Source organism: Leptonychotes weddellii, chromosome 16 (genome assembly GCF_054177405.1).
Source record: "Leptonychotes weddellii isolate Sample4059 chromosome 16, ASM5417740v2, whole genome shotgun sequence".
Classification (NCBI taxonomy): Eukaryota; Metazoa; Chordata; class Mammalia; order Carnivora; family Phocidae; genus Leptonychotes; species Leptonychotes weddellii.
Window position 1 is genome coordinate 50,472,914 of NC_138384.1, and position 13,237 is coordinate 50,486,150.

A 13,237-nucleotide genomic window follows, 5' to 3' on the forward strand; every position below is an offset into this window, starting at 1 on the left:
TCAGCAGACCAGGGCCCATCCTGACCTCAGTCCTCACACCCAGGGATGTTAGTGGTCTCTTTACTTGGGAACAAAAAAGAAAGAGCAAAAATTAGAAGTTGGAATGGATGCACATTGTGTAAATCCTTGCACAGCACTGGGAAGTCCACAGCCTCAGCCTCCCCTTCCAGCCTCCAGGTCATGGTTCAGAAGGGTTTAATGGCACAGTCCAGAGAGGCTTCCTGATAAAAACTTGTCAAACATGTGCATGGTAACAGTCTGATGCCTGTTTCATCTTAGCACACTGCAGACATGCCATCAGTGTGTGTTGTCACAGAGCTGCAGGGACTTGGCTTTGACCCATGTCTCTTTGAGGCCAGAGGATAGATATGTAGCTTGTCTGAGGCCCACTGACTTTCTGTGATAACTGTTATCTCCTTGGCAGCCAGAGGTGTGCGGTTAGCCCAGGAGATCTAGGCAGGGTGGATTGCATGGGGTGGCCCCAATTAGGACTTAGCTATCTGGATATGAATCTTTGTGCATCCAGGCCAGGGATTCTAGGCAGGGGTCACCAATAGTGGCCAGAAAGACTGACTCCAGTTTGATGGGTCTTCTAGTCCACCCAAGATTTGGCAGCTATGTGTCATGTACTATGCCCACAGATCTATCGCCCTCCCATTTTCACTCCCTTCCTCCCAGCAGTGCCAGAGTTCTTTTATTCTGGAATCTCACTAATCCTGCAAGGAGAGGAGTCTTGCTGAACCCACTCCCAAAGACCCTTAGATGCAGGTCCTCAGTGCCAGGTCTTCTGGTCCCCTACAGGTCTCCAAGCCACTGTTCACCCCTCCTGGACTGACTCATCCTTTCTCCTCTGCTCTGGTACACACTCTGGCCTCACCCCCATCTTACCTTCCCTTAGAATGGCATCATGAGGGTGCCATTCTCAGTCTACACAGCTGTGAAATGCAGACAAACCTGCACTCTGATAGCTCTTGGGAGCCCATGGGATTCAGGAGCAAAGGCAACTGTCAAACAGCAAGTGGGTACTCAAGTCATACACAACCTTTTCTGCATCTTGGACTGAAGCTCCTGGAGCTCTCATGACCCCTTGACCTGGGTCTGATGTCCTATGCCATCTCCCCACTTCATTGAGCTCTTTCTCACCTGTGTGCTTGGCCCCTGCTATGCCTCACTTCCTCTACCCTTCTCAAACCCACCCCTCCCAGTACCTAGGATTGGTCAGTGGCCCACACTCTGGTCTTATGGGAACAGTAACCATAATTACCTGCTTTCCCCTCTCTTGGGCCTTACATTGCCCTCCCCTAAACTTCTGTGGTCATGTTGAGCCTTGTCCTGTCAGGCTAGTCCTTCTCTTGATCCTGAACAGGCTGAGTGTAAAAGTGCCCTTGAGCTCTTTGGGGCAAGATGGTGGTGTGAACACATGCATTTCATTTGGTTCAAAAACCCACTGAAGCTACAGAGATGAAAGTGTTTAAAAATATGAACCCACAAGAATGAGGATGGTGAAACGGGTCCACAGCAATGGCATTCTGGAACTGGAAGCAGATGCAGATGTGGGATCTATCTCTGATTTAGAGAAAGCCAAATACTGATTTGGCACTGGGGGAAGTGGACTGAGGTCCCAACAGGCTTATACTGCAGAACTCCAGAAGGCATGCAAACCAGCAGCCCCCTGGGAGAGGAGACTTAAAACAAAGATGACTTGGGGAGAGCTACCAAAGCTATTAGAGCACCAGCTCTCCCCATAGAGTGGATGGTGAAGAGTCATTTCTGGGGAATCCATACAGTTCCAGAGAAACGATCTAAGTCCTCCCCCCTCCCACACGCACACACACAAAACAGCTCAGTCTGATGACATATAGAAGAGTTGACAGGCCCCAGCCATGCAGATGCTCAGAGCTTCCAATCAGTGTGTAAGACCACTGCTCTTCATTGAGTGCTGGCAGCTAGGTATTAGCAGGTATCACAAGAAATCAAAACAGGCGTATGCAATTTAGGATTGAATGAGCCATGGTTCAGCTACTTGATTTCTGGAAGCGAAGCACCCCTTCCCACAGTGTGATTCTTGCCTACTGAGATAAACTGAAGATAACTGTTACTAGTTGTGGTACCCAGTGTAAAACGTTAGCAGCGTCCCATAAGCTGGACAAAAACCTTCATCCCTCACTTCGCAGTACTGACGTCTGAAAACATGTCTGAGACTCTGAGGATATAAATCATGGGACAGTTTCCTCCTGTGTAAATGAGTGCCCACCCTGGTCCTTGTTCTCGATGTCCTCAGGGCGCTCAGCAGAGGTCGAACGAAGGACCCCAGCACCGTCCTCGCTGGAATCCTTCCCGGGGTTGGCGGAGAAAGTCCACAGATTAGGCCGGACTTCCGGGTCCGGACCCTGCTTCCTCCTGGGACCACCTGGAGGCGAGTCTCCGCCGAACTACACTACACAGGCCGTCACTTCCGGCCTCCCAGGAGGACCGGGCGACGCTCTGGCCGTTTCCTTGGAAACAGAGGGAGGCGGGCGGATGTCCTCTAGCGGTTACCAAGGGGACTGCTCAGCGCCTAGAACGAAGCCTCAAGAGGAGCGCTGGGGAGGGGCCTAGGTGGGGTGCTGGCTCTGAATGGCCGTAAGGTCACGCTCCTCCCCCCTCACCTCACTTGCCAATAGGCGCCGGGTCCACTGTGCACATGCGCAGGATTCTAACATACCGTCCATCACGGCCGTTGGTGAGTCTAGGGTCGGATGCAAAGGAAGAGCGGTCGCCGGTGCGGGGAGGGAGCCCCCAAACTCTGCGACTCTTCAGATTTCCCTAAGAGGACCGGAGCTCTTCTCAGTCGTGAGAGGCCTTTGGAAATGAGCGTCCACTGGCGGAGGCCGCGCCCGTCCTTGCGTGCTGAGTCTCACGGGAAACGTAGTCCGAAGGGAGGGGGCGGGTCCTGCCCAGCAGGCGCGTGATTGGCCAGGGCGCAGTCGCCATGGCAACGCGGGGAGGGGCGGGGAGGGGCGGGGAGGCGGGGCCCCTTACCCGGAGGGGCTTCCTGGCGCCCGCGCCGCGGCGGAGGTGAGCGCGGGCTCGGCTGGGCGGGGCGCGCGGCTTTTTCCTTCCCCGGGAATCCGGCCGCTCGGTGCTCCCGCACTCCGGAGTGTCCGCCTACCTCCCGACGTGCCCTGCGCGCTCCACCTCCTAGCCTCAGCCCGGCCATTCCTCCCACCCAGCGCGGCGTTCCCTTTCCTCTGGCGAGAGCTGTTCTTGCCCCTCCCTTTTGGGAGACGGACTCCGGGGGCTCAGGCCGGTTCTAGCTGGTCTGACGGGCCCCCCAGGTGGCCTTGTTTCATTCCAGACCCTCTTGACGGTCGGGCCACGGTGTCCGCAACTCGTAGCTTTGTTTTGTTTTGTTTTGCTTTTCACATGCTTGGTTCGGGCGGTGTGAGTCAGTCACAGTTCGCTGTGGTCAGCGAGCGCGTCCACAGTCCCTGCCTCGACCCATGGCACAGACGTGCCTCATACTTCTAGCCGGCCCCCCGGGTGCCCACTTGAGTCAACATGTCCCGCTGTCCTGGCGATCATGGGGACGCGCACCCCACCATGGCCCAGCATGGCCCCGTATCCTACTGCTGCCTCTTCCCACCTTCACTGCCCCCGCTCACCAGGGGTGATGGCCTCACCCAGTCCCTGGCTGCCTGTCCCTCGGCCTCCTGCCTGTCACTTTCCTTGGCTCATGAGTCAGACCCTGGAAGCCTGCGATGACTCCTTTTGCTTACCTCTTCATCACCCCCTGCAGTTTCCTGGAAGCTCCATTGGACAACTTGCCTCCAAAGCATTCATCCGCAAGGCTTCCTTCGGCCTTCAGTTCTTGTCAGCGGCCCTCTCCTGTGACCCCTCCAGGAAGCGTTCCCAGCCTCATGCATCCCTGGGCCAGGGTCCTCCCTCACCCACCCCAGCCCCCCGGGCTGGGCCTGTCTGCTCTACCCTGGCCATGGCTTCTTAGCCCGCACCCTGACCCTTCCTTTCCTGCAGGTCCCTCTTGTTGGCTACAAGAAGACACCCAGTACAACAATGCCATCCCCACTGGGCCCCCCACGCCTGCCCTCTGTGGACCCCATGGCTATCCTGGAGGAGCCTGAGGCAGCACGCCTGCGCTTCAGGGGATTCTGCTACCAGGAGGTGGCGGGTCCCCGAGAGGCCCTGGCCCGGCTCCGGGAGCTGTGTCGCCAGTGGCTGCGGCCCGAGGCGCACTCCAAGGAGCAGATGCTGGAGCTGCTGGTGCTGGAGCAGTTCCTGGGCACGCTGCCTCCGGAGATCCAGGCCTGGGTGCGGGGCCAGCGGCCAGGCAGCCCTGAGGAGGCTGTAGCCCTGGTCGAGGGCCTGCAGCATGACCCTGGGCAGCTGCTGGGCTGGGTGAGTGTGGCCAGTGTTGACTTCTTGAAGGGTCAGGAGCCAAACTAGAGCCCCTGTGACTTTCCTCTTCCCTTCAGATCACAGCCCATATCCTGAAGCAAGTGGTGCTCCCGGCAGCACAGAAGACAGAGGAGTCCTTGGGGAGCTCCCACCCTTCAGGGACAGTGGAGCTCCTCAGGGCGACCTCTGGGGAGGCCTCACAGGACACCCACATGGAGAAGTCTGCCCAGCTTAGCTGCAGTGTGAAGGAGGAGCCAGATGCTGATGGGCAGGAGATGGGTGAGAGTGGGAGCCACACAAGGTCTGGGGGGCTCCCGGAGGGAATGTGAATGTCCCCAGATGGGATGGGGACTCAGGAAGGATTGCAGACTGCAGAGCTGGGTCCCCAGGAGGCAGGAGGAAAGGAGTGGTGGGCTGCCTGCCGTGTGCCTGGCACACACAGTAGCCTCCTGCCTCCTGGCAGAGGAAGGCCAGGGCTGCGGCACCAACACCAGCTCACCTGCCATGGCTCACAGGAGCGGCCCCTGACCCTCATCTGCCTCATTTCCTAGCACCTTCCAACCCCCCAAATCCAGCCCAGTCCCGCGAGGGGCACCCTGGACACCGGGAACCAGCCTCCACATCCTTCCACCCACCCAGGATTCAGGTAAGCAGCCCCAGGAGAGAGGTGCAGGCACACAGTAAGAGGAGTGTGTCCTTGGTGGCCACTCTGCTCTGTTAGTTTTTCAGGCTTCTTGGCTAGCAGCTCTTGTGCTCTTTGCTGCCTAGAAATGGAGTTGGTATCAGGGTCCCTCCTGCAGGTCCTGCAGGACAGGGACAGGCTGGTGGTCTCTCTAAAATTGGGGAAAATTTGGGCCTCAGGCCATGGGATCTGGTTTGGAGTGACTGGAACTGGTAGGCTTCCTCATTTACAGAGAAATTGGGGATTTTGAAGCACCCAGCAGTCTTAAACTGGTACTTGGGGATTTGAACCCTCATGTGCACGTGGGGAGGGGTCAAGATGATGAACCTTGGCAAGAAAGCCTGAGCACCACACAACAGTCTGGCCTCCCTAGCCCACCAGAGATCAGAATGGAGATAGCTAGACCATAGCCTGCAGCCTCCTCTTTCCTGGGGCTTTCCTCAAAGGCCAACCAAACCTGGATTGTGGCCAGCGAGGCATGGAAGCTCCACTGAGGCCCCTGCTACCTGGAGTGCTCGGTTCCTGAGTGTGGACAGCAGGGCTCCTATCCTCTCCCAGCAGTTTTTCTCCTAAGCCACTCCACTGGGGAGCGTTCCCGGTGGAAGAGCTGGTTGAGATGTGCTTGGAGGCTAAAACTTCCTCCGGGCTCTCTCCACAGTCTGATGGCACAGTGGGAAACAGCTGGGTGGGCAGGCCACACCCTCCAAGGCCTCCTGATCTCCAGCCAACAGCATTCCAGCTGTGGCTTCATGTGGCTGTCTCCTCCCTGTGCCTGGACCTCCAGTGGTTTGTCTGTCAGGATTATTTTTCCCACCCCAGCAAAGCCCCAGATGATGGGATTTTGGGAGGCAAGGAGAGCAGAAGCCAGGGACAGGGAGTGCATCCCCTGGTAAAGTCCACAAGGGTCCTGCTTCGACCACCAGAGCTCACCCTCTGGCAACAGGCAGGAGCCAGCCCACCGCCCCACTCACACACATCTGAACTCTGGGATGCTTGGCTGCACCTCCTAATGTGAGTCCTCCTACCCTCAACCTCCCCACAGCCAGGTCCCCACATCTAGGAATGCTGACGGCCTTCAGCAGCTCCCCCAAGGAGGATCTCTGTTACTTTTATAACCAGAGGCTTGGGGAGAGGTGGCTGGATCCCCTTGGGTCCCCAGGCCTTTTGCTGTCAATGCAGCACACTGTTCAAGGCAAGGAGGTGGGGACAGTCGTATCGGGCCCCCACCTAGGCTTCCCGCAGAACCCATCAGGGGGTTCTCAGCTCCAGTCTGTCTGGCTAGACTATGGAGTGGGGCTTCTGAGGGCGACAGGTGCTAACAGTATCCCCCCAGTGAGCTTGAAGACAGCTCCTCTCTGCTCTGTTTCCCAACTTTCACACACCCTTCTCATCTTCATCCTTATCGAGCAAAAGAGCCTTAGGTAACCTGCCTGCTCCCTCAAGTAATTAGTAAAGTTGTGACTAGGGGACATGGGCAGGGTAGGGCACTGCAGGGCGGGGCGGAGAATGGGGGGTGGACAGGCACCAAGGGTGATGGGCCATATCCCCACAGGAGGAATGGGGGCTACTGGACCCGTCACAGAAGGAACTGTACTGGGACGCAATGCTGGAGAAGTATGGCACGGTGGTCTCCCTGGGTGAGGACCAGCCATGACCCCTCCTTTGGTGTCTGCATACCACTGGCTGTAGGGCTCACTGCCCGGCCCTTCCCTGTGCACATCTCCCAGTGCTCACCTGAGGTCCCGCTCGTTACCTGGGGGCACCGTGTCACCCACCGGGGCCCCCACCCTGCCCCTAGTATGTAAGAGCCCCTCACCCACCCCCATGCCAGGACTGCTCCCTGACTGTCCCTCACCCCAGCAGGGATACCAGCCCCCCCGCCGGAGGCAGGGGCTGAGTCGGGGCCAGGGGCCATGCGTACAGGGATAGAGGGTCGAAGAAGCCTCCACCCAGGTGAGTGCTCCTCCATGCGACCTGAACCACCTGTTCTCTGGTGGGGTGGGAGCTTGTCTGCCCCCACACACCTGGCGGGAGAGGGTGGGCCAATGTGAAGGGCACTGGGCTACCTGGGACTGCCGCCTCTCCTTCCCCCAGGAGATGAGAGTGAGAGCCACTGCGAGGGTCCGCCCCACTGCCCAGAGGCCCAGCCACCCCGGGGCCCGGGGTCTGTCACCTGGGAGGGCCCGTCTGGGGCCTCTGTGTCTGCCAGGGCAATGCTGGGAGCAGAGCTGGAGCCTGGTGCCCCGCGGAGGAAGCCTTACACCTGTGAGCTGTGTGGCCGAGGCTTTGACTGGAAATCAGTCTTTGTCATCCACCACCGGATGCACGCAGATGGGCAGGGTACACGGGCCCCGGTACTGGCCATCGGGGGTGCTCAGAAGCTGCCACAGGGTTCCCGGGAGCCAGGCACACCCCGGCACCCCCGGCGCGTGCTCCCAGGGCCCCGGAGCTATGCATGTGAGGAGTGCGGGCGCAGCTTCAGCTGGAAGTCGCAGCTGGTCATCCACCGCAAGAGCCACGCGGGTCAGCGGCGCCACTTCTGTGGAGACTGCGGCCGTGGCTTCGACTGGAAGTCCCAGCTGGTCATCCACAGGAAGAGCCACCGGCCCGAAGCCCCATGAGTGGCTCGAGAAGGCGGCCTTATCTTGGGGGCCTTGGAGCCTCCAGGGCCTGGACACAGTTCCCGGGGCTCTGGTTCCAGCCTTCCCGGGGCTGCTCAGCCTCTGTCTGTGAATCAGAGTTCCCAGGAGGGTCCCCTGCCCCATTTCAGTCTCCCCAAAACAGCCACCTGGGTGTAAGTAAAAGAAGCTGCCTGGTGGGGCCTGGCTTGGAACCCACTGCCTTAGCCTGGTGACTTCCAAGCTCTGAGATCCCCAGCTGTGACCTGATGCAGGCTGACAGTCTAAGGACTCTCCCTACTCCTGGGACCTTAGTGGCCCCAGGTGGATGCTCAGAAACTGCCCCTTTCCACCCTTCCTGAAGCTTCTGGGCCTGATGTCTTGGTGTGGAAGGTGCTGAAAGCTCAGGAGAGCATGCTTTGCTTCTGTTTGCAGGCAGATGGAAAACTAATGACCCTTCACATTTGAGATTTTTTAAAAATCCCACTTTTATAATGGGAAGTTTCTGCATAAGAATTCTGATCTCTGCTTTCTGCTGGTCAGAATATCAGAAGTGCCACTCCTGCCTGGCGGCTGGACCCACAAGAAGGGCCAGCAGTCCTGGCCACCTGGCCTCCTTTGTTCCTCGGCCACCATGTCTTTCCTTGGTCTCTTTGGCCTTTGAGCTCTTGAGTCCCAGCTTGAGTGGACACTAAGGGGACTTCTTTGCAAGTATGGATGAACAAGGAGGGTGGCCTCTGAGGAAGGGCCCACAAACGGATGTCACTGGGGCCATGTGATTTAAAAGTAGTCTGTGATCACTTAGACAAATTTGAAATATACAAGAGAGCAAAGGTAAGGGAAATGACCCCGAGTTCCACTGTCTCATGCCAGTGACTATTCCAGGAGTCACACGTAGGGGCATTTTATAAATCATCTTGTGGAGTTACTGTATATATCATGCTCTTCTCACCCATTTCCCTGTTACTAAAAACGTATTTTAATGCCTGGGTAAAAATTCCATTTTCTGTCCAGCAGCAGCATTTCCTACCAAGCCCAGATAGTTCATTGTTCACCCCCGTGGTACCCAGTGCATCACCAGTGATGCACACTCCCAGGCATACACTTGGGGTGGGACTCTGCCTATTTCCCTTAGACTCAGTCTCCCAAAGTAGGATTATTGCATCTAGAGAGCATGGGACTTTTGTTTTCTTTTTGCCTTAAAACAACACTGGATTCCTTGAGCCAATTCCAAGTCTCCCCCTCCCCCCACAACACCAAGCAGTTCTCCAACAGAAAATATTTTTTAGGGACGCCTGGGTGGCTCAGCCGGTTAAGCGTCTGCCTTCAGCTCAGGTCACGATCCCAGGGTCCTGGGATCAAGCCCCACATCGGGCTCCACGCTCAGTGGGGAGTCTGCTTCTCCCTCTCCCTCTGCCTCTCTCCCTGCTCATGCTCTCTCTCTCTCCCTCTCTCTTTCTCTGTCTCAAATAAAATAAATAAATAAAATCTTTAAAAAAAAAAAAGTTGAAGCATGAGAAAGATTTGATGCACCACTGCAGGCTTTGAAGATAGAGGGAGTCACACTGTGGCCTCTGGAAGGTAAGAACAACCCCTGGCTAACAGCCAGCAAAGAAACCGGAGACCTCAGTCCTACAACCACAAAGTATTGCAATCTGCCAACAACTTGAATGGGCTTGGAAGCAGATAATTCCCAGGTCTTCCAGATAAGAGCCTAGCCCAGCCAACGTTTTGATTTCAGCTTTGTGATACTCTGAGCAGACAACCCAGCCAATGTCTCCCGGATGTCTGACCTACAGAACGGTGAGCTAATAAATGGATGTTTTAATCCACTAAGTTTGTGGCAATTTGTTAAACAGCATAGAAAACTCAATACAACCATGTATTAATGGGTTTAGTACTGCTCATGGCCAAAAATATAAAACTGGCCTGCATCCAGTGATGAATTGGAGTGTGGAATAAAACGGTGATAGTGTTTTTCAATAAAATTTTTAAAAATAAGAAACGAGGGGCACCTGGGTGGCTCAGTCGTTAAGCATCTGCCTTCAGCTCAGGTCATGATCCCAGGTCCTGGGATTGAGCCCTGCATCGGGCTCCCTGCTCCCCAGGAAGCCTGCTTCTCCCTCTCCCACTCCCCCTGCTTGTGTTCCCTCTCTCGCTGTGTCTCTCTCTGTCAAATAAAATCTTAAAAAAAAAGAAAAGAAAAGAAATGAAGCAAATAATGACTTTGGAAAACCTTGGCAGTATCTACTACAGCTAAATCTATGTATACTCTTACCTGAGCAATTCCACTCCTGGGTATGCACCCAACAAAAATGAATGCTTGTTTCAGCTCAGGTCATGATCTCAGGGTTGTGAGATGGAGCCCCATGGTCGGGCTCCACGCTCCGCACAGAGTCGGCTTGTCCCTCTCCCTCTGCTCTTCCTCCTGCTCACTCGATCACTCTGTCTCTCGTTCAAATAAAATCTTAAAAAAAAAAAAAAGAATGCTTATGAGCGCCAAAAGACATGTACAGAAACATTTAGAGCAACTATTTATAAAAGCGAAAAAATCAGAAAACAGCCCAAGCCCACTGCAGTTATCAGTGTATTGCCTCTCTGCTCCATATCATTACCTGTCTGCATTAACGGGCTGGACCTTGTAGTCGGTTCTCCTTTGCAGTCAACATATTAAGCTTTGTCAGTAGAGGGCACTGGAGGGAAACTACAAGGTGCCTTCCTGTTTCTCTTCCACCTACTACCACAGCAGTGCTACATGTGGAAGACTGCCCAGAGTAGGCATTCTCGGCTAGCTCAAAGCCGTGGCCCGGCCTAGTAACCACCTCACCACGGTATCCTCCTGATGTGGATACCATGCACCCCAAGGTACCCTGCTAGCAAGCAGCTTCCCAATGTCTCTTCCAACAGATACAGCTGTAGGCCTTGTACCTGCGGCACATGAACTCCCTCCGTGTACCCCCTTAGCGCCTTGGCCCACCGCCACACCAAGGTGTTTCCTGCTTGGCTTGGGCAACCCAGAGAGTTTCTCTGCCACCCAGTATGCTGCAAACACCCATTCCCCAACAAAGTCTGAGCCCCAACCTTGAGGAGAGAGCTCCCACTTGAAACTTTATTCTTACTTTGGGCAATCTCTCAGCCCTAGGATTTTAAGAGTTACTCCCCTATTATAGTTAATAACTTTTGTTTATTTTTAAGATTTTATTTGTCAGAGAGGGAGAGAGCAGAAGCAGCGGGAGCGGCAGGCAGAGGGAGAAGCAGGCTTCCCGCCGAGCAGGGAGCGCGATGTGGGACTCGATTCCAGGACCCTGGGATCACGACCTGAGCCGAAGGGAGTCGCTTAACCAACTGAGCCACCCAGGCGCCCCTATAGTTAATAACTTTTTAAAAAAGATTTATTTCTAGGGGGTGCATTGCTGTCTCTGTCAAAAAAAAAAATCTTTAAAAAAATAAGAAAAAAAGATTTATTTCTAAATCTATCTACTGAGCACAGAGTCAAGATGGGGGGCTCCATCTCACAACCCCGAGACCATGACCTGAGCTAAAATCAAGAGTCAGATGCTCAACCGTCTGAGCCACCCAGGCGCCCCTATAGTTAATAACTCCTTATATCAAATTTACCCTGTTCAAATTACTGTGCGGCTTCTGCCTCCTGACTGGGTGCTTACTGATACACCCACCAATAGCAGTGTGGATAATTACGCTGGCTATGCATGCAGTGAAATACTCTGCACACAGCAATGACCAAGAACAAGTGATTGCTACCTGTGGTACTGTTGAATTTTAGGCACAGATGGAAGGGGGGGACAGAGCTTGGCCTCGCCCAGCAGTGTGGGGCTCTAAAGCCTCTCCAGCTTCACTTCCCAGTACAGGGTCCTCTGGGCAAGCTCCAACTGCCCCCACTTCTTCCTGGTGAAGGCCATGACTGTGTCCTCAAAGGTCATAGGTCCTTAAGACAGGGACATGCCTGTCCAGCCAGGCCTAGATCATCTCCTCTCCATCCTTGCTTTGAACAGATTCAGGGAAGGGGGCAGAACAGGCAGGATTCCATTAGCGCCCAGGGTTAGGAGGGACCCAGGCCCAAACCCAGAGTCACTAGAAGAGTGGACACACATTCCCAAGAAGTTCCATCTCCATCCACAAGACTGCTGTTCATCCCTCATACCTGTTTGGCCCTCCCTGCCTTGGGGACATGCCCTTCCCTCCCCTCCACTTTGGCCAGCCCTTACACCACAGCTCCTGATTCCCTTACACCACAGCTCCTGATTCGCATCACCCTCAGCTCCTGATTCCCACGGCTAACTGCCCCTTGGGTCCCCACCCGGAAGTCTCCAGACAGCTTAGACTTCATTGGCTCAATGCTACCTACCCCTCTGGCCACTTCCCGTATCACTCAGTGGTAACTCCATCCCTCTAGGTGCTCACAGCTGAAACCAAGGGGGCCCCCATAATCTTCATCTGGGGTTCACAATCTGGCCACCCCTCACTCTTCCACTGCCGCCATCCTTGTTCTTCATATCATAGCTCTAGCCCCTCCACTGAACTGGCTTCCCCCCAACCACGTCCTCCCCTCCATGCTCTGTCTGCCCCACACAGTTAAAGGGATCTTGCTAAAGCTTTAGTCACCACTCCAGGTATATACACCAAAGAATTGAAAACAGTTACTCAAAACAAGTACATGTACAAGAATGTTCATACTCAAGGGGCACCTAGGTGGCTCAGACAGTTGGGCACCTGACTCTTGATTTCTGCTCAGGTCATGATCTTGAGATCGGGTAATCAAGCCCCACATGAGGCTCCCTGCTCAGTGGGGAATCTGCTTCTCTCTCTCTCCTTCTACCCCTCCCTTGCCAGGAGGGGCCAGGTCTCCTTGTGAGGACAGTGGGCTGGACACACACTGTGCCCTAGATCAGTGGACCCAAACACTCCTCGGGGCATCAGCTTTGTTTTTGACTTTTATTTTTTTAGAGAAAGACAGTGCGTGCCCATGTGGGGTTGGGGGAGGAGCAGAAGGAGAGGGAAAGAGAGTCTTTTTTTTTTTTAAGACTTTATTCATTTATTTAACGGAGAGAGACACAGAGAGAGAGGGAACACAAGCAGGGGGAGTGGGAGAGGGAGAAGCAGGCTTCCCGCCGAGCAGGGAGCCCGATGCGGGACTCGATCCCAGGACCCTGGGATCATGACCTGAACCGAAGGCAGACACCCAGTGACTGAGCCACCCAGGCGCCCCAGGGAAAGAGAGTCTTAAGCAGACTCTGTGCTGAGCAGAGCCCTATTAATTTTAAAGCCCGTACATTTTATTTATTTATTTTAAGATTTTTTATTTATTTATTTGACAGAGAGAGACTCAGTGAGAGAGGGAACACAAGTAGGGAGAGTGGGAGAGGGAGAAGCAGGCTTCCTGCCAAGCAGGGAGCCCGATGCGGGGCTTTATCCCAGGACCCTGGGACCATGACCTGAGCTGCTTAACGACTGAGCCACCCAGGCACCCCACCATACATTAATTTTAAAGCAAGCTTCACATCATACAATAAACAAACATTGT

At 54.8% G+C, this 13,237-nt stretch overlaps 1 protein-coding gene across 7 annotated transcripts; it reads left to right on the top strand.

Moving 5' to 3' along the window:
• The first annotated feature begins 6 nt into the window (after nt 1–6).
• On the top strand, nt 7–11,082 carry ZNF446 (zinc finger protein 446). 7 transcript variants are annotated; one of them, XM_081807821.1, is made up of 7 exons: nt 7–2,761; nt 4,015–4,395; nt 4,473–4,674; nt 4,947–5,041; nt 6,630–6,714; nt 6,938–7,030; nt 7,287–11,082. In XM_081807821.1, the coding sequence occupies exons 1-7, from the start codon at nt 2,684–2,686 to the stop codon at nt 7,808–7,810; spliced, it is 1,458 nt and encodes a 485-aa protein (XP_081663947.1). In that variant the 5' UTR covers nt 7–2,683; the 3' UTR covers nt 7,811–11,082. The 7 variants fall into 7 exon arrangements, with proteins under 7 accessions (XP_081663947.1, XP_081663948.1, XP_030874553.1 ...); XM_081807822.1 differs by having other exon boundaries at nt 6,941–7,030; XM_031018693.2 differs by having other exon boundaries at nt 7–3,057; nt 7,172–11,081.
• The last annotated feature ends 2,155 nt before the right edge of the window (nt 11,083–13,237 follow it).

Bases quoted from the DNA above. Each gene is read 5' to 3' on its own strand.
- ZNF446 (XM_081807819.1), top strand. From the start codon at position 2,684: ATGCGCAGGATTCTAACATACCGTCCATCACGGCCGTTGGTGAGTCTA. The intron at 4,396-4,472 runs GTGAGTGTGGCC...TCTTCCCTTCAG, and splicing joins CTGGGCAGCTGCTGGGCTGG to ATCACAGCCCATATCCTGAA. The intron at 5,042-6,629 runs GTAAGCAGCCCC...ATATCCCCACAG, and splicing joins TCCACCCACCCAGGATTCAG to GAGGAATGGGGGCTACTGGA.